Genomic DNA, 21,108 nt, shown 5'->3' with positions numbered 1-21,108 from the left:
TTAACACATCAAGATCCAGGTGACCTTGCGGAGAATAATTTCACGGAAATGGTGGGAGACATCCGACCATAGTGTGCTGAGGAGCAGTTGGGAAGGAAATGGAGGAGGCACTCAAGCAATTCATGATTCAGTTATACACACACAAGGAGGCGCCAAAACCAGGGAACACTCAGGGGACTCGGAGCAGAGCTGCCTAGCCAACACAGCATCTGCTTCAGATCAACAAGGGAAAAGAACTGAGATTCAAAGTTGGAAGCCCAGTCTCCCCTGAGGACTGTGAGAACTGACGGGATGGTACCGAAGGAAGTACCAAGCACAATGCCTGGCACACAAGATGCACTCCACAAAGATTAGCCATTGTTCCAATTAGAATAATAGGAATTCAATGCTTCCTGCTACAGTGAAGACACTGCCCACGTGTACTTCAATGGCGTTCATCCCAATATCAAGAAGTGCTTCTCGCAATAATTGGTGCGCGTACAGTGGCACATACTGACTGAATTGTGAGAGCACAGCTCTTGAAGAAAACCATAGTCCACCATACCTCTGTACACAAACCAAATGATCTAGTACCAGTGACACCATGTAATCTTTAACAGAAGGGTCTGTGTGCCATACAATAAATGATTAATTTATGTGGCACACGATCTGTTTCTCATCTCAAAATCAAACTACTGATTTTGATGTCCTCATCAGTCTGAAATAGTCTCTTTCCCCATCCTGGAAGAGCCACGTGTTTTTCCTCTTCCCAGTGAGACTAAAATGACTATTCTCTTATTTTTCTTCCAACTAATAAGGTTCAACTAAACTAAGAAGGCCCTGGATTCTTTGGCGTGCAAAATCCATATCTAGGTTTATATAGATTTAGAAGTAGATCCAAGCTTAAAAACCACAATCTAAACAATTTCCAGAAGCACAATATGGACCCCAAGCCACTCACATTTTAGTAATATTGTAAAGTTTATAAAGAAATAATAAAGCAGAGACAATTCCTAAACACATGACAAGAAGTCCTCTGGGAGGGAAGGAACAATTCCAGTATCTATTCAAGTACTCTTTCTTTCATTCAGTTCTACACCTAAGGTTGACATCTTCAGGAACTTACCAGTGTTTGATGAAGGGAAGTAGAGGCAGAGTGCTAGAGCCTTTCTCAAAATGAAAATCACAGGAACCGAAGTCACCAAGCTGACATCCTTCTCTGTGAACTCTTTATTTCACTAATCCTTGCTACCTTTTCACAGCCACACCACCCTCTATAAACTGACTGATCCTAAAGTGTTCGGGTCCCCAACAAATAACATTGTGTTACAGGTAATAAAATTATATCAATTAATGGTATTATAAAGACAATAGCTACGCATCAAGCACATGATTTGAGGCAGGCCCCTGCTGAGCATTTTTCTAAGCGTCTCTTTTACTATTCTTTGTAGGATGTGGTACAGGGAATGGATTTTGATTTTATTATTAGTTCAGGTCCCACACTGGATGCTTGAGTGTCTGAAATGTAGCAGATGCACTACAGCTGTTACTATTGTTTTAGCCCCTATGGGTAGGGCTCATCCATTTAGATCACAAAGGTAAAACCTGGGATTAAAGAAGCAAGTTATTTGCCTGGGACTAATACATTACTAAGTGAAGGAATCTCAATTTCAGTCTGACTCTAGACGCCACACTGTTAACCATTATGGTACATTGTCTAAAATGGTTAGAGATCTGAGGGACTCACCCACCCGAGTGATGACAAGCATGGATTACATTGAACTAGGCTCCCAGAACTAGGATTGCCTCCGGGGCTTTGTCTGAGCTCATGTATTTTAGGAGCTTTGTTTTTCTTTTTCCTCTCACTATTCACTTAGGCATGTATATATTTAAAAAAAAACAAACAAACTTCTGAAGCAAAGATGTTAAATATTTGGATTAAAAAGACGTAATGCTACTTTTCGGGTTAGCGCCATTGATTCGCCGACTTTTGTTTTTGTTCCCCTTAAACTTCAGTCCAAGAAAAACAACAGAGGATCTTTGGAAAGAGACAGAAACCAAATTAAACAAGGCTCCATTCTGAAGCTTTCTGTGCTCTCCAGTCCCAGCATCACAAAGGTAGCTCGATGATAGTTCATTTCTTTATAAATCTCAAGATTCAGAAAACACACTTGGCTACAGAAACAGACAAGTGGGAAATAGTCTGAGGATAAATTGATTGGTGTCAATTACAAACAAGACTCTACCATTAGGTGAGCTGAAAATGGGAAGGTCTCTGGCAATGCCATTGTCTAAGATTGTCTAGGGTTTCCAGATTTTTTTAAAAAAATAAATAAATAAATTACCCAAAGATTAACTTTTCACACTTGATAACATGTATATCCCTTCAGGAACACTGCTCTGCATGCAATTATCTCACAAATTCCAGCAACCAGCCACAGTGTTACCTTCCCTGGGGTCAGTTTTCTTGGCTGTATGGAGCACTTATCAATCCTTCTCTACTTCAGGCCTTATTTTCCATTCCTATTTATGTCCTCACTGTTATGTTCTCAACAGGTAATTCCTGTTACTGCCAAAAGTAATTAATGATGTGGGATTCTAAAGTGCATTAAATTTAAAGAAAGCACACTAAAACCGTAGTCATAGTTGAAAAGCAAGGGTTTCATAATGGGGAAATTACACCCCTGCCTGTCACTGTCCCTTATGATGGGAAGAACCAGGAAACACGAATACAGCATGAAGCAAGGAAAGTCTAGCGGCCACAAACCTTTCATTCACCTACTCTACTTGCAACAGCCGGAGAGAAAGCACAGCTGGTCAAGGAGGGCTTTGTTCTCCCTGTCCTGATAACTAGGAACTTAGACTGTCTTCATACCAATGCCTTGTTATATTGGAGCAAGTGATTCGGGGGACATGCTCTGGTCACCTGCTTTCCGTCCTTGCTACAACTCATTCCCCAAAGCCTATGCACAACCACGTCCCCCAGCAGGATGCAGTCAAGGACTGTATAAAGGAAGATGTCCACTTGCATTTGCCAATAGGGGTTTGGGGCAGAACCATTCTACAATGTGCAGGTATTTCTCTCATATTCGAGTGTAGCTCTAGAAGAAGGAACAGCTACAGATCCAAGTGTCATCTCTGCAGGTGGAAAAAAAAATCTTTAGAATTAATGGAACTTTCATTCCATGAAAGGGAATGGGTAGCTCTCTGGGAAATCTAACATGCTAATAAAAGTATAGACACAACTGGCATAAGTAGATGTTCCGTGAATATGTATTTTTAAAACCAAAGCAGATAAGCGGAACTCCTCCTTCTAAATCGGGAGTCCATGCTGTCTAGCAGACTGGGAGGAAAAAAAATTCAGGAGTCTATGCTGTCTAATAGACTGGGAGCAATCGGGGGTCCATACTGTCTAGTAGACTGGGAGCCGTGGGTGTGCGACCTTGTGATATGACTTGCATGCTCACTCTGGTGATTATTTAAGCACTGTGGCTTTCCTAGTTACACCATTTGTTTGCTTAGTGTGTGTGCACACAAGTTGAGGTCATCTGCTCTCAACCCAACCTTCCCAATTTTCATTAGCAAACATGAAGAATAGCCAAGACACCCTCCTTTTCCACAGCCCCCACTGTATGTCTGGTATAAGCTGCAGTTTTTCTTTTCGTTAACACTCAGTGCATGCACATGCAAGCCATGACACTCCTGTGGAAGTCAGAGGATGATTTGCAGGCATCAGTTCTCTCCTTCCACTCTGAGGGTCCTGAGGATCAGACTCAGGTCATTAGCCTTGGCAGCAAGCACTGTTACCTGCTCAGCCATCTCCAGCCCAAGACCTGCAGCTTTGTCTCGCCCTCTGATTTCATACCTTCCCATCTTCTTTTCTAATTGCATAAAAGGGCCTCTGAGGCATTGAGGAGACAGCTGTGCAGGACATAAGGACCTAAGTTTAATTCCAGAATTCATGTTTTAAAAAAAAGGCCAGGCGCAGAGGCACACTTATAATCACAGAGCTGAAGGATAAAGACAAACAAATCCATCGAGCTTCCTGGCTAGCCAGTCTACCCTCCTTGGCAGGTTCCAGGCCAGTGAAAAGAGACCCTGTCTCAAATATAAGATGGGGGGAACCTAAGGAATGACAGCTGAGGTTGTCTGCTGGCTGCTGTGTGTATGCACACATGCCCATACACACATGTGCACACACACACAGGCACACACACATGCACACAAACACATGTGTGCTCTCTCTCCCTCTCCCTCTCCCTCTCCCTCTTTCTCCCTCTCTCTCTCTCTCTCTCTCTCTCTCTCTCTCTCTCTCTCTCTCTCTCTCTCTCTCTCTCTCTCTCAACAAGGACCAGTCATCTTTCCTGGGTCCTTTGTAGCCCTATGACTGTCCCCTTAATGTGACCAAGCAATGGGGCCAGATAAGTAACCTATGGTTAGTAACTTCTGGTCACAGTTCAAAATATGATGTGATAGCTTATCTACCTAGATAAAACGTTTTCTTAGACTATAACAAAAATGTATGTGCCACAGCAAAGTGTGTAAGGTTGTCAGGGATCCCACCACTTATGACATTAGTCCAGGCGTTTAGCCTTTCTATGCCATATTCTCCTGATATGTAAGACAAATCATGGTGCCCTTAACATAGGACTATTTTGACAACAAGATGTAATATTACGAATAAAATAGTTAGAAGGGTTATATAGCATAATGAAATATTAGAAATCCCTACTATAATTACCTGTATGTTATACAAAAGGGTCCACATGACTCATGGGGGAATAGATAAAGTCATGCACTTGGGAGTTACATATGGAAAGAATGAAAAGCATCCTCCTTCCTAAGTGGATCCCACTCATACCTGGTGTCAAGGCAAAGGAAGCTCTTGACATCACAGTCAGATGAATGAGTCATACAGGTCCCCCTTTTTACCAAAGCCTGCAAACACAACAGCTTGTGCACTGTCACCTGCGTGAGAGATGATAGAGTGAAGCGGCAGGAAGCCCTCACCTAGGAGACTTAACAAGGAACCAGGCATCTCCTTACTACATCACACCCCTGGAGTCTCAGGAGAGCCAGCAGGTTGGAAGCCATTCCTACCAGATGTATTCCTATCATACCTCCACACAAAAAGGTTAAAGAAGAAAAGAGCATGTCCCCCCATCGTTGACGCTTCCTAGAATGCCCCCCAAAACTATGCCTATCATTGCCTTTAGCCCAGGAAAAATACACAACAGATGACGATAAGCAATACATACAATAATAATGTAGTGACCAACACACCTTTTTTGTTATACACCGCTACCCTGGCCATCCATTAACATGAGTAAGGTATTATCTTTCCACTTCTAGAGACCCCTAGCTTCATAGGACCAGAGAGAACAAAAGGAAAAGACATAATCATTAAATGACCATTCCAGGCAAAAGATTGCACCAGCAGAATAGGGACATAGTAGAGTTGAAGAAGATGCATACTTGGGGGGCCTTTTGCACGCTCTCTGGGAGGAGAGCCTTTATATCGCCTTCTGCTATCTCCAGATTGAAATGGCTGTGACACTTTGTAAAACCCACTGCAGCCACCTCCTCATTCCCCACCTTCACCCATTCCCTGCATTCTATGCTCTCACACTAACTAGCTTTTGGAAATGCAGGTCCGATCTTGCCTCATTTACGTTTGTATTCTCTAAACAGACATGTCATTCAAGCATGCATTACAATCATTTGTGCAGGTGTTCTACTAGCTGCAATGAACTCTAAATATGAAAATCCAGATCTCTATCCATCTTAACAACCTTCATTCATCAATTCAAACAATTCTAATGAAATCTAGGCAAGGTGGAGCAATCTCTTCTAATCCCAACACTTGAAAGGGTGAGGCAGGAGCCTCAAGAGTTTGAGACTCCAGAATTCCAAACAAAAATGTCTAATGCATACAGGGTATGAACCAGGTACTATATCAGCCCCTGAAGGGATGAGTGGGTCATTCCCATCCACCCGTTTAAAGCGTTACTGGAGAGAAGAGTTGGTGTGGGACACAGTCACGTAAACAGAAAAGTATGATAACACAAATAAAATTGTATATACATTTACTATGATTGTGAAGGGCTACGAGTTAGAAAGATCCCTGATAGGTAGATAGTTAGAAAGAAGGGTCACAAATAGATAATAAAAATGGTGAAATTATAGTTTCTTCCTGATACTCCTGACCTGAGACAACAGCCTGGTTGTTTAGGGCTCCCTGCCTGGGGATCAGTATGACAATAAGTTGTGGGCTTATTCAATTCCCTGTCTTTGTTCAAAGTGACCAACCCCTAAATTAGGAGAGGACTATTCCTCAAAGAACTTGAACTACCTCCCCTCAAAGAACTTAAACCGCCCCCCTCAAAGAAAGGCCAGATTTGGGGCTCCCAAGTCCCCTCCCCGACTCCCCAGCCCACCCCCAGCCCACCCCACTTGGCAGAGTACCTTCTCTCTGTGCGCCTTACTGTAGTATGTGTGTTCCCTCACCCCTATCAAAGTCTTTCTCTACTGGCTGACTCTGCGTGCTGTGTCTGAGGCTTTACTGTAGTATGTGTGTTCCCTCACCCCTAACCAAAGTCTTTCTCTACTGGCTGATTCTGCATGCTATGTCTGAGACTTTTCCATGCTGCTACCTATTGTGCTCCAGATTTTTTTCTGACTTTTAATTTTTTTAACTGTCAGGGAAAACAAACCCCATCAAGACCCCTAAGATGGTAGCAATTGCATCAACTAATGTAGAGCCACATAGGAGAAAGGAATTCCTCCTAAACTCTTGGCCAGATCTAAAAAAGCTTCTCGGAATGTGATACCTAAACAGATACCTTAACATAAGTGAGCATATATGGTACCAAAAGAGAGCTTGAAAGACGTACAGAGACCCAACATGAAAAGGCTTTTCAGCCATCTTAAAGCACTGGAAGTTCAGGGACTATGAATAGCCAAGCAGTAGAACATGAACCTAGCTCCTAAACGTCCCTGGGTTCCGCTACCAGCACTTCAAAATAATAATAATAGTAATAATGGTAATAAAAACAATAATGATAATAATCATAATAATGTATTTATAGTTTATTTTAAAGGGATCGAATTGCTTAGAGGAGTGATATAATAAGCTGTGTATTTAAAATGAGCACTGCCTGGTTGGGGGGCACCCAGGCAGGGGGATCGGGATCTGTCCCTGGTGCATGGGCAGGCTTTTGGGAATCCGGTGCCTGTGGTGTGATGCCTTGCACAGCCTTAGTGCAGCCTTGGTGCAGCCTTGGTGCAGTGGGAAGGGGATTCGACCTGCCTAGGCTCAGTGTGCCGGGCTCTGCTGAATCCCCATGGGAGACCTTGATTTGGGGGATGTGGGAATGTAGGGTGGCTTGGGAGGGAGGGCTGGGGGGTGGGAGGAGGGAGGAGGTGGGATCTGTGGGTGGTATGTAGAGTGAGTAGAAAATTTCTTAATAAAGAAAAATGAAAAAAAAGAAAGAAAATATTCTAAAATTGAAAAAATAAAATAAAATGAGCACTGTCATTTACAGAAGTCAGTAGAGGTATCTGTTGAACTCATATATAGGTAACTAATAGCAGCATAATAAAAATCTTGCAAGAATTCAGATAACAGAGAAATTGTGGATTACATGATTTTAGCATAATTAACTAGGCTTTTCTAAGATGTTTATTTTGATTGGAGAACTCAAGGGTAAGCATTTCTTTGTAGTTGGAGGCAGAAGGCTCCAAGGAAGATATTGAGTGAAGACACACAGAAACTCCCAGTTCAGTGGGTGCCATGTCTAGAGAGGAAGGTTGGCACAAGGGGAGCAGGGCCTGGAATGCCAGGCTCAGGATTTGAATTTCATTAGTGAAAAAGAGTTTATGGAGGGTTATTCAAAGAAAGAATGCCATGTTGCTTTAGGAAGATTGTTCATAAATTCAAATAGAAGATTGTTTATAAATTCAAATAGTCTAAAAGACACCCTACCCAAGAATCAGCAACCTGATGATAATAGGAATGTGACAGAGAAGTATCTGATACAGGAGACAGCTGTAAGATACACAGCAAAAGAGCTGGGGAACTGAAGCCCATGTGTCAGGGAGAGGGACAGTGTGGAACAAAGGTCACAGTGCCACCTACCATCTACTCCAGAACCTCAGGACTGTTTGGAGGTGTTCCTGGAGGTCAGCATGATGATCTAGAAAATGAGCTTTTCCCTTCTGTCCAGCTGTTTAACTAGTGTCCACAGGAGAGAATGTGGCAATAAGGTTCCTGAGAAGAGGAAATAAAGGAAAAAGAAAGAAGGGAAAGAATGGGAACAAACAGAAGGTAGAGCCATCATTCCTAGATAGTCTGACCTCTGGGCCTTTCTTGTGTATTATAAGCATTTCCTGGGACAAATCAGTCTCCGTGTCAGTCAAGGGGCCATTTGGCTACCAAGGCCCTCTTTCTCACAACAGTTTGGGTTGCTCTACCTAACTCTTTTTACCCTCAGTAGCCATTAAAAAGCAAAATGGTAAACTGAATTGTTTTACTGTCTTCACGGTGAATGCAAGGTGCTTCTCTTTCTTAAAGCAGCAAAGTAATGGTACCTGTGATTACCCCCGCCCCCGCCACCCCTCAAAAAAATTCCAAATTCATCAAACAAACCTGCCACATCCAATAGTCCATTACCTGAGAGAAGCTGATTCAACTGCTTTCAAAGCTCTCACCCAAAAGTACAATTTTGTTGACAGACCTTGTAGATTAAGTAAATTTTGGGCCCTGGAAAGCGTCTACATTCTCAGACTCTTTCAAAGTCAGATAATTAAATTTCTCTCAAGAGACTTTGCTTTTTTCTACTCTGTGGTGGACAGGGAAGTGAAGTTTATTCTTTTGAGTATGAAGACATTAAAGGTCCTAAGTTTCATTTCGAATTTGATGGTTTTATGCTGGGGCACATCTGAGTGCCTTGGCAAGCCTAGCTATCAATTACCAGTGAATTAATGGATTCTTCTAGATAAGCATTGCCATCATTTCACCAGTGATTGCTGTTTTCATTGAGACTTCAGAGAACTGCAAATAGATGTTTGTTAAGCCTGATTAGTGCGGGAGTTTTTCTTGGCTTCTCTCTGTTTCCAAGCTAATTATGGGCTTCTTCCTGCCTCTTTTTGATGCTCATGATGAGAGAGCACATGCAAACTTGAGAAAGAGAATAAAGCCATCAACATATAATTTACCTCCTGAGACACCCCACCAGCTTAGAAACCGAGAATTGTGTTACTAGTAAATTCAACCAGTTTTCCTAAAATGTTTAGGCATACCCTCTACTATCTTTGCAAGGGTAGCTTGGGGTCTTTGGCCCCTTCAAAATTCACCTTCAGACACTGCCAGATAAGGCTATCCTTTAAGTCAGCACAGTATGTGAGCTACAGATACAGTCCAAGCCCAGTCCCTAAACTTCATTCCAAGCAAATGGCCACACCTACCTAGAAACTAGTCAGCTCAGCTATTTTTTTTTTCCTTTAAAAGAAGACAGAGTAATTAGACCAGAAAATACCTACAATGGTATTTGCTTTATTTCAAAATATGTCATTAAAATGTGTGGACATTTCAGTCTTTGCAACATGTAATTTTTCAAACATTGAATCAAATATAAAAACATGCAAGAAATGGAACTAGAGACTGATTATATTTAAAAACTCTGCATAAGGGCATCACAAAATCCTTCTAGATCAAAGAAAGACCATGTTCATGACACTAGAAACCTCTGCATCTTGAATTGTATACATTTTAACTGGTGAAAGACATTACTAACAGAGACAAAATCATGGGGCTGGGCTATAGCTAGCAGTCGAGTGCTTGACTCACATGCAAGACATAATGTGTCTAATTCAAATCCCAAGGAAGGAAGGAAGAAAGGAGGGAAGGAGGGAGGGAGGGAGGGAGGGAGGGAGGGAGGGAGAAACCAATCTAACTATAGTATTGATGAACGTCAAGGAATTTATCTGAGTAAAATTTCCTTAGTTATAATCAAAAATCACACCTGTTGGAAAATGCCATGTTTCTAAAAGCAGAGTTTGTAGAACGCAGAATTTCCCAAAATATCTTAGCCAACCACCACTGCCCCAAAGTGATAAAGGATATATGAACTGCTACATCTGCTCTTTAACATGAGTCGGTAAGCAGGAACTGGAGAATGAAGCATTGATTTAGCTGCCCCCTCCCTTGGCTTGCAGTGCCGGGGAATAGAACTCGGGGCCTCCTCCATCACCAAGCCCCAGGCCCAGCCCTGTGACAAGTGTGACTTTTAATTACCCTCTAAAGTTCAAGTTTGCCCTCAAATCTAAGGCTGAGAAATGTGTTTTATTATTTTGAATGAATTCTAGAAATAAACACTTTTTTTTTTTTTTTTGGTTTTTTTCGAGACAAGGTTTCTCTGTGTAGCTTTGCGCCTTTCCTGGAACTCACTTGGTAGCCCATGCTGGCCTCGAACTCACAGAGTGCTGGGATTAAAGGCGTGCGCCACCACCGCCCGGCGAAATAAACACTTTATATGGCATGTCGATGATTAGAGATTAACTCCAATGCCAGCCTGCCACCAACTGAATCACCAACCACGGTGTGATCTGAGTTTAAGGTGTCCTCAGTTTCCCCATCTGTACACTGTGCCATTTCAGCTACAATAGCCTTAGGCAATATACACAAAAGCGCTTTTCAAGTGGGAGTGGTCACTCACCCTGAAGCTGATAAGGACCGCATGTGACAGGTTCCTTCTGCTGACTGTGTAAGTTAAGTAAATGGCTCTTTCCGCAAGATTGAAAAATACCATTCTTTTCTAAAACGCATGTCTTTGGGTGGCTTCCCTCCCTCAACTACTTCATAAACCTTTCTAATAATTTTTCTATAGACCAAAAAGTCTCTGATGGCTCAGTTAATCATTCTGGCTGCCAGAGTCCTACAACTAATCCCTGAGTCCTGGTGAATCAACAGTGAGAATGAAGTGCCACTCATCAGTTACCGCCTCAAACTTAAACTTACAAAACCCTTTTTCTGGCGCTTCTCCCTCCTAGAAAAGGCTGCTCTGGGGATGGAAATCTGTGGAAACCGTGGAGCACGGGCCGCCCGTTACCTGGTTGAAGTGCAGCTGCCCCAGCTCCAGCGCTCCCGGGTGGGGTGCAGCCCCCAGCCGCTCCAGCAGGCGCCCCAGCTGCTCGGCCGACAGACTCTGGTTGGCGCCGAACACTCTTAACACGTCCTCACTGAAGGCGAGCTCCGGTCCCTCGGCGGGGTGTCCCAGGCCGGTGGCCGCCAGCAGCAGCAGCCCGGCCACTGCCCGGCCGGGAGTCATCGTGGAGCGCACAGCACCGGAGCCGGCGGATGCAGGGACCCGCGTGGGTGCCCTGATGTCAGTGCCCTTGGGGTGGGAGGGCCGACGGTCTCGCGTCACTGCCTGGCCCAGTTAGCAAGACACTCGGTGCCCCGGGTCCTCTGCAACTCCAGACCTTCAGGGCATTGAAGAGCTAGCACAGCCAGGAGGCGATAGGCAGCGTGGCCCCTCCAGGCCTCCTGCGGAGCCTGAGATAAAAGGAACAAAGGGGGACAGAGATAAAGGCCACAGGGTCAGCAGCCTGCGGGGCCGGAGCACAGCGTGGCCAGAGTCTCGAACTCCAAGCCGGGCGTGGGGCCAGCTGCCCGGAGCTGGGTTTGCTGAGGCCCCAGGATTTGCTTACAGTGTGGTGACTCTCTCGCTTGTCCCGGATATAAAGCCCCAACCGCGCCACACTTCGGGGAACTAAATCCTCTCTTGACTGTGCAACCCCAACTCCTCTTCCTGTCTTGAGGCTTTATTTTGGCGCGGCAGACGTGGAAGGGTAGGGACTGTTACCCCCCAGGGAGCTGCAGAGAAACTCGCCTTCAAGACCCCCAGGTTCTCATCTAGGCAGGACCCTCTCTCTACTGGCTGTGGATTTGGCAAGCTGATAGGAAGGAGACAGTAGCCTCTCACCTCTCGGTCTATGTCGGTCTCTGAGGTTCAAAATTTATTTCTCTCTCTCTCTCTCTCTCTCTCTCTCTCTCTCTCTCTCTCTCTCTCTCTCTCTCTCTCTCTCCCTCTCTCTCTCTGTATCGCCCCTCTATCTCGGGGAAACTCTGGGATCCTGCCCTGCACCCTTTAGAGATAAGAGGGGGAGGGAGAGTGCTGTCCCCGCCTCTGCAGCACGTGGTGTCACACTCCCCTAGGCTGAGCTCCCAAGTGTGTCCACACTGCGGCGCAGAGCCCAGGCGCTTACCTCTGGGTCTGCCAACCCAGCCGCTGGGGTGCCTGCTCCCTCCCGGAAGGCTGCCTCCAGGATGGGGTCCCTAGCCCCCTTTCTGGTGTCCGGTCCCACTTTTTTGTTACCTCCAAGGAATCAGCTTCCTGGAACGGAGTCTAGACCCCTTGCATTGTCTGAGAAATTAACAGGAATTGGCTTTTTGCCTCACTTCTTAAAATCAGAGGAGAAAGAGGAAACTAAATCAGTCGCCTGTTGGTGGGCTAGCTGAGCCAGCACGGTCCTTGCGGGCCCTTCCTGACGCCGCTCGGGATATCCGCAGATCACAAGGAATGTTTATTTGTTCAGATGAAGGTTCAAGAAAAGCTGACTTGGGTGTGAGGTCAACAAGTTTGTGTAAAGTGAATGTGGTGTTTGGGGACAAAGGTTGTATCCGGTGGATGAAACGATCCAGAAATAAAGTGAAACCAGCTTGGCTGTCAGAAGGCTAAAAAAGAATTCAAAGTGCTGTTCATGCCTTTCAGGGTGGGTGTTCTTACCCTCCAAAGAACAGCAAGTTCAAAAACAGACCCACAGCTAACAGAAGAACAAGGAGGTGGAAGGAAAAAGAAACTATTACTCATAAGAAATTTGGCGCTCTCGCTCTCTCTCTCTCTCTCTCTCTCTCTCTCTCTCTCTCTCTCTCTCTCCCCTCCCTCCCTCCCTCCCTCCCTCCCTCCCTCCCTCCCTCCCTCTCTCTCTCTCTCTCACACACACAGAGACAGACAGAGGAAGAGAGAGAGAGAGAGAGAGAGAGAGAGAGAGAGAGAGAGAGAGAGAATGGGGGGTGGGGAGGAGGAGGAAAAATTCCAGGAAGATGGGTGTCTAGGTGAGAACAGCTGAAGGACTGTCCTGCGAAAGAAGGTGGGGTTATGCGCTGTCTCTCAGCGGGGGCATTGGGCAGCTGTATCAGGGCAGTTGCCAGGAGGAAGTTTTCTGCCTAAGTGCACCCAGCGGCGATGTGGAGAATAATTTCTTCATGACTGGAAGCAATTCAGATCAACAGATCCCGGGTGAGCACTCGTCTACACATGACACAAAAAGCCCTGCCTTGAAAGGCAGTGGACTGAATGATCTTGAGGGTGGATTCTTTCCAATTGAAAAGAAAAGAAAAATCTATCCATTCGTTGGTATTCATTTATAGAAGGGCACTGATGCACGAAGGGCGAATTTCTCACCTAAGGGCCAAAAGTAAGTTGATGATCACACAAAGGAGCTCTTACAGGACCCAGCTGACAAGTCTCTGTAAGCTTTTTATTGGAGTTTTAAATGGACCGTGTCCTGTTTCTCCTTTTTGCTTTGGTGACTAACAAGTGGCATCTGCACATGAATGGACGTTTTAAAAGGCTGGCCTCCATCCCATAAGCTGTTCTTTTCTTTCCAGCATATCCACAACTAACTTGGGGGATACAATGGTGTGCTGAGGTGTTGGGTTAGGGAACAAGTGCAATGACTGGATTGTCAATAATACAAACATTACATGGTGATTTTTTTAGAAAAATTTATTTGACAGTCACTGATGTCTATGCATATATTTGCCAGCCAATCAAACCATATAAAATAATAAAATAAATAATAAGCTGCTTGAAAACTTAAGTACAGTTCGTACAATGCAAGTATGTGATTAAGAGAAAATAATCGTAAAATTGAAAGTTAACAGATAATTAGGGCTAATTTCTAGTCTTCTACCTTAATAAATTATAATCATCATAGATCTACTCAGATTCTGTTCAGTATCCAAAATGTGGCATTTTATCAGTAATATAACTTGTAATGAAAAGGCTGCCAGTTTAAACCATAAGGTACAATGCACAAAATATATACTGTCTTTAGAGATGTACTTCGAAGTTCAAGTAGTTTTAAATTATAAAAACAAGATTTGTATGCTATGAATATTGGTCAGAGGGTTTGAAATATGTCCTTCCTGTTTCTGACTCAATCATGTAGAAAGTCATTGACAAACACAGGATTCTTCTATTCAGTTTTCTCACCTAGAAACAAGATAATTTGCCAAGTTGAGAATCCATCCAGACTTTTTGTTTCTAAGTATCTAATTTGAAAGTCATGTAGAACATGAAAAATGAAAACACTTAGAATTAAGAATTTAATTCTGCAATTGAAAAGACTGCTGATTTCAATTTTTATAGGTGTTTTTGTTTTTTAAGACATGGTCCCATATAGACCAGACTGGCCTCAAACTCACAATGTGTGTCACTGAAAACAACCTTCACATTCTGATCCCCACCTCTACCTCCCACGTGTTGGGTTTTAGGCCTGCCCTACCACTCCTGTTGGTGGTGGGACTCCAACCTAACTCTCAGCCTAGGCAACACTCTACCCGTTGAGTTGTATCCCCAGCCCACTTTTTCTTAATAACTTCAAGATTTTCTCAACCCAAATCCTTTGTTACTGTAGCAAATATGGAGCAAATTTACATTTTTGAACTGTGTGTCTCTCTGTCCTAGTGGAAATACTAAGGACTCTAAAGCAGTAGGTTCTCAGCCTTCCTAGTGCTTCGACCCTTAAATCCAGTTCCTCATGTCGTGGTGACCCCCAACCATAAAATTATTTTCATTGCTACTTCCTAACTGTAATTTTGCTACTGTTATGAATCACAATGTATGTATTTTTAGAGATAGGGGTTTGCCAAAGGGTCTCAACCCACAGGTTGAGAACTACTGCTCTTAAGGAAAGTACTTCTGGTTTACTTGCTTCCTCTTCCCTCCCATTTACTTGCCTCCCTTTTCCCCCAAGGAGTATCAATAAATAGCATCCACGTGGAGAAGATCGTAGTGGCACAGCGGAGCTTGACTAAGGGAGAAGGGCCTGGAGGGCCAGAAGGATCTTCATAGGAAAGTAGAGACTAAACAAGGTCGTGAATGTGTGGAAGGAGGGGAAGAGACAGACGAAGTCAGAAAATATATCCCTAATGAGTCAAGGCTATATACATGCACACAGGCAGGCCGTTGGAGTTCAAAGATGATTCAGGAAGCATCCTTCTCAGTGTGCTTTGCCAGAGCCCACCTGGAAGAGAAGGGTGTATCCAAAAGAAGCAGTGGCCTGGCATGGCCTGCATAATGGGGAAAAAAAATCCATGGGTCTGGGAGAGAAAGAGAGACAATCAGAATGGTAAGTACGAGCCTTATATAAGGAAATCTGTGAATCAAACAAGTATGGCTATGTTATATGTCATCTGCTGATACACGCACTGTCCAAGAAGGTACTTGCAAATATCGGGGGGCGGGGGCAGGAATTAGACTGAACTGGTAGTTTGGGGCTAGAATTGAGATATCAGTGTTGACTGTTAGTTTCTAGTATTGAAACAGGCAGATAGAGGAATCACTGCAATTAGCTCCTGCCTTATCCATTGAGAGGGCCTGGAATATCAGTGAACACAGCTAGAGGACCAAGCTTGACTTCTAAGTACTTTTCTCCTCTATATGGAACCAGGGCTACTTGTGGAAATGGATGATTTCCAGGCTATGAAGACCACAGTTAAAAAGATAAACCTGGGCCGGGCGGTGGTGGCGCACGCCTTTAATCCCAGCACTCGGGAGGCAGAGCCAGGCGGATCTCTGTGAGTTCGAGGCCAGCCTGGGCTACCAAGTGAGTTCCAGGACAGGCGCAAAGCTACACAGAGAAACCCTGTCTCGAAAAAACAAAAAAAAAAAAAAAAAAAGATAAACCTGGAATACCTTCTTGTGTTTGAAATCCTAGAAATGAGCATGTTCAAATAATGGAAGAAAACTATATTCAATCATCCCAGGTGCTGAGGCAGGGGATCAGCATTTCACATAGTTCCATGGAAGAAGAAAGGTTTTCATTGCCCATATATAATTTTATGAGTGTTTTCAATTTTAAAAAGTAAAACATTGAGTACTAATAAGGAAAGGGAAAATTCCCACAACAAATTACATTGGAAGTATGACCAAAGTTTTATTAAAATGTTAACTTAAAAATCTTCAATGAAGCTAATTTAATTAATACGTATTTTCAGAATGTGTATCATGATCTATGCTATCTCAGACCACAAGAGTGACCAGATGCCCCCTGAGATGGAGCTCATGGTTGAGAGACTTGTCCAGCATGCATTGAGACTACAGTGTCCACTCCCAGTGCTAGCAAGAAAAAAAAAATGATACTTTCAATTTTACCTTTAGGACGCTTAGTTACAAGGTAGAAAGAAAGGAAAGGTGTGCTCCAGTGGAGACTATAAGGGTTGTAATGGACATTGTATGAGCAATGGCTTGTGTTCAGTCCCCAGAACTACCAAAAAAGAAGGAAGGAAGGAAGGAAGGAAGGAAGGAAGGGAGGGAGGGAGGGAGGGAGGGAGGGAGGGAGGGAGGGAGGGAGGGAGGAAGGAAGGAAGGAAGGAAGGAAGGAAGGAAGGAAGGAAGGAAGGAAGGAAGGAAGGAAGGGTTGCTGTGAACAAAGATGGGGCACCTATGTGTATAGATAACTATAAGCAAATAATTAACAGGGCAGGTAACCCTTGAGCTTAAAGAACAAATAAAACTTTGACAAAGACAAGAAGTGAATAGCCATTGCAAGAAGCAGGAACCAAAAGGCCCCTAGAGCCCCAGGAGACCAAGAGCTGCGAGGGCTTTCTTGTCTGCAGATCCTGGAAAATAGAGGTAAGATCCAGGAGTCAGGGAAGCCTCCAGCTTCCCCAGGATGGAAGATGCTGCTTATACAGTAGAGCATTCCTTATGCTTGCCTTCAGCTAAAAAAACTAAGTCTTCACATTAGGGGTAGTGGCATACACCGGTCATCCTAGCACTCGGGAGCAGAGGCAGGAGCATCAGAAGTCCAAGGCCAGCCTGCTTACATAAAAACATATTTCTTAGTATCAAGAATCAGTTCCTTATTGTGAAAAATATACACACCTAAAATTTTCAAATAAGATACAGTAATGACTGCAGGTCATTCAGGCATGTCAACTCACTCATCGGTGCCAGAGACAACACAGGCAGGCATCAGATTTCTGCAAGAGCCCTGTGAACTTAATCCTTGATTTATGAAATAGAGATTAACAGAATATTTGCCCTATTTTCATCACTGGATAACTGGGAAAAAAACAGATGTGATAAGGTCTGAAAAGGCCCTTTCCAGCTGCACAGAGAAGTGCAGGCAATCTCCGAAAGTGAGGGTGTAATGTGACCGTAGGAACAGTCCTAGCAAACTCATGTGGGAAGCAGGGAGGAAACACCAAGGATATCTCAGCACAAAGACTGCTTTGTACCTAACAAAATTCTGGAAGGTTTTTTCCTAGGAAATCATTGTATTAACCAGTGATAGGACCATAGATAATATCAAGTCTATTCTGATCACTCCATCAGCAAGTAAAGGCAAGTTTAAGAGAGTTAAGTGACTTGGTGAATTAATACATTTAGGCCAAAAAAAAAAAAATCCATGCTTCAAAGATTAAAATATCAGTTGAGCATTTCTTATCTGAAATGCCTAACATCAGAAATGTTTTATATTTTATATATTTCAGATTTTGAAATATTTATGTAGATTAATTGAAATTTCCAAGTTTAAACACAAAATTTACTGTTACTTAAACCTAAAACTCAAGTCATTTTTATACAATGTTCTGAATTTGTGCATGAAATGAATTGGCACGACATGGAATTTTCTACCTATAGTGTCACACTATGGGTATGATATTTTAGGGTTTAGTACATTTGACCTTTCAGTTTGTCTGATAGTTCACATCCTCGTGATGTAATTGTCAATCTATTTGATTAAATAAATGAAATGGGAAACTATACTACCCTCTAGCATCCCTAGCTATTCTTCATCCTTTTTCTTTAATTCTTTACAATAAACCAATAGCCTTTGTCCAGTTTACTTAGCATTATCTCACCTCACCACAGTCTCTGGGTTTTATCTACAAATTGCCTTTAAATATGCCTATAGTGTGTGCAAAATGTGCATATACACAGGAAAAGATTGGATGAATGAATGAAAAATAAGAGAAAATATGCTGTGTAGAAAATATTAAGAACTCTGTGAACTTGTGAGTGTGCACACTTTCACACTTGCATTCATGTTGTTAAAGGGGAACATGTACTGAGTTGGATACAATGTTGTCCTACTATGGAGTTGGCTTGAGGATAGGGGTTTGAAGAGAAAGAATTATACCTTTCTCTGAAAGGTGCCCCTCTGTAAAGGTTTCTACAGTATTTCCTCTGCTGTATGACGACAGATGTTGCTCAGTGATAGAGCACTTGCTTAGTGTGCACAAGGCCTTGGGTTCAATCCCCAGTACCACAAAAGGGTCAGCATCTATGTCTCACTCTTTTTTTTTTTTTTTTTTTTTTTTTTTTTTTTTTTTTTTGGTTTTTTCAAGACAGGGTTTCTCTGTGTAGCTTTGCGCCTTTCCTGGAACTCGCTTTGGAGACCAGGCTGGCCTCGAACTCACAGAGATCCGCCTGGCTCTGCCTCCCGAGTGCTGGGATTAAAGGCGTGCGCCACCACCGCCCGGCTCTATGTCTCACTCTTATAATTAAAGAAATAAAATGTTACCAAGGTGGTAGAAAAGTTAAGAATCAGTCAGTGTGTTTACACCTGCCCATACTTCTCTGAGGAGCAAACAGGAACCCCTCAGGCTGTGTAGCTGGTATGCTTTCTTATCACAGTTGACAAAAATAACATAGATTTGTTTTATTTTTTTTTAAAAAAAGTGCCTAAACGCATCCAACTTTCATCCTGTGAGCCTGAATGGCCCTGGTCTTTGATGGAGAATGGGGTAAGTTGAACAGTGGGTAAGATTAATTCTCCATGGAAGGCATGCTTCCTACATACCAGCTCTCTAGGATCAGGTCCCAAAGTTTGGTTGAAGTTGATCTTCTTGGAAATGTAATCATATCACAGTAGTTTAAATTTTTGTTTTTAAGATTAAAAAAATTCATATCATTGTCTATGCTCAGACATAGACAACTTTATGGAATGAAATGTCAAATTAGAATAACTCTACTTAAGGAAAGAAAAGAGTTTGTATGAGCCAGTGATTGACATTGGCCAAGAAAACAGATTCAAGTTATCCTGGATGACCTGTTTTTTGTTTTTGTTGGTTTTTTTTTTCTCTAGAAAAGGGTACATGAACTTTTATATTCATGTAACAAGAGATCATTAATCAGGATATTCACCAAATACCTTTGTGGAAGCATCAGGTCATCAGCTACAGCACAGAATGGAAATCGTTTCTGCAGGACTCAGAAACTCTCTGCTGTTATCACCTTTAAGGTTGGAGGAGGCTAGAGGTCTGCTAAGGTTTGAGACGTGCTCCGGGAGTTTCACCTAACAGTCACAAGGATGTTAGGTCACATACAGAGGTTTGAAAATAAATGACTATTGAAGAACTGGGCTAGATCAAGGTAAACTGGGCTCTCAGCCGGCAGCATTCCACTTCTCCACAAACACGATGCTCCTACTCAGCCAAGATCAGTCTGCAGCAACTTCATTCAACACAAGTAAGGCATCATGAGAGGACTTCAGCTCCTCAGTTCATCCTGTTGACCAAGCACCACACTGGGTGTACACAGACGTCATATGTTTAGTGTCCCATGGAACTGGGAAGGCCCATCCTTAAGATCTGATGAAGATGAGGATGGGTAAAAGAGAAGGATCTTCGGGACAAGGAAATAGCTGTCATTAAGGTCATTAAGGAAGAAGTCTCTGGATTGCATTAGTATTTATTCTGTTCTCAATTTTCCTCTTTCTGGGTCCTGAGCATCTGATATTAACACTTACGTGCAACATATATAGGGGTGTGGTGCCTCAAGTTAAAATAATGCAAAGCACAGTGTAGCCTAAAGAAAAAAACAATGACAGGGCATCCTCACCAGTCAGACACTCCTTCACGTGTGCGCTTTCCAACTCTTCAAACTAACAATGTATCTGCCCATTGTAACTACACCCATCTGTACTTTACAAAGGATTTGCTTGCTTAGATTTGTATTTGAAATAACTATCTTTAAATTCTATTTTTTGTCTTCTGGCCAATTGCACTTTTTGGCTCTAACTTTGTATGGCATGACTAATTACATTTCTAAGAAAGATTGATCCTAACTCTTATTCATTGCTAATTATTTGATTTACCATGCTTCTTTAATGTTACACCGGATTCCAGCTGAGGAAAATAAATGGTTCATGACACTACAGAGTTATCTGTGGACAGTAATGCGGTTATCTCTTCACATTCCTTCTGAACAACAAGACCCTATCCCATGTTACAAATACTTTCAGCAATAAGAGTGAACACAGAAGTCCAGACATGTAAGAAATGTGACTTTCACTAATTTTTGTGAGCATAGACAAATTATTCTTCTTAATTCATAGACGTATTCAGAAACAAGACTCCAATAAGTCTTTTGTAAGTATTACCATCGACTTTACACTGGAGACTACATGAATGTGTTAGCAGTTTCCTAAGTCTAGCCAGCATATGTAACTGGGGAACACATACCCAAGGTATAGTGTCTTGCTACAAGCATCCCTTTTCTTTCTATAATTGATGCTTTCCAGAAGACTTCAACATTCACAGTAGCTTCTGCAATAAAAAATTGGTCATTGTCCCATAACTACTCCTAATTCTGTCTGTATCAGTATTGCCAATACTCATTTTTTAATTAAAATCTAGGCTCTGCCCACCGTTAGATTTGGGAATTGTCCTATATGGACAAAAATGTCCTAGCATTCTTTGCCCACTGCTTTCCAAGCCCATTCACAATTCTCTCAAGCTTCCAGAACTTGTCCTGACTCTTGGTTCTCCTCTAAACTCTTCCTTCCCATTTTGGACTCATAATTTTTAGGACACAAAAGAATGTCCTCCCC

General features: G+C 42.9%; 1 protein-coding gene and 1 long non-coding RNA gene across 4 annotated transcripts in view; one reads left to right on the top strand and one right to left on the bottom strand.

The window, feature by feature from the left end:
• Slc39a8 (solute carrier family 39 member 8) overlaps nucleotides 1–12,196 on the bottom strand; it is a 59,823-nt gene extending 47,627 nt beyond the window's left edge. The window contains exons 1-2 of one of the 2 annotated variants that reach the window (XM_052731207.1): nucleotides 11,964–12,196; nucleotides 11,088–11,533 (exon numbers count right to left, since the gene is read on the bottom strand). In XM_052731207.1, the coding sequence (XP_052587167.1) occupies nucleotides 11,088–11,306 (219 nt within the window). In that variant the 5' untranslated portion in view covers nucleotides 11,307–11,533; nucleotides 11,964–12,196. Of the gene's footprint in view, nucleotides 1–8,116; nucleotides 8,216–11,087; nucleotides 11,534–11,963 lie in introns of those variants that run through there. The other variant, XM_052731208.1, reaches the window with a different exon arrangement.
• Nucleotides 12,197–12,991: 795 nt separating this feature from the next.
• LOC128106448 (uncharacterized) lies at nucleotides 12,992–20,813 on the top strand. Of its 2 annotated transcripts, XR_008216712.1 has the most exons (4): nucleotides 12,992–13,280; nucleotides 15,022–15,396; nucleotides 18,957–19,021; nucleotides 19,363–20,813. It is a non-coding gene; the product is annotated as an uncharacterized LOC128106448 (long non-coding RNA). The 2 variants fall into 2 exon arrangements; XR_008216711.1 differs by having other exon boundaries at nucleotides 12,992–15,396; nucleotides 19,363–20,810.
• The last annotated feature ends 295 nt before the right edge of the window (nucleotides 20,814–21,108 follow it).

The sequence above is a fragment of the Peromyscus californicus genome, unplaced genomic scaffold (assembly GCF_007827085.1).
Source record: "Peromyscus californicus insignis strain IS unplaced genomic scaffold, ASM782708v3 Scaffold_9__1_contigs__length_137607984, whole genome shotgun sequence".
NCBI classification, from domain to species: domain Eukaryota; kingdom Metazoa; phylum Chordata; class Mammalia; order Rodentia; family Cricetidae; genus Peromyscus; species Peromyscus californicus.
The sequence above is the reverse complement of the archived record's forward strand: the minus strand, read 5'-3'. Positions and strand labels throughout refer to the sequence as shown.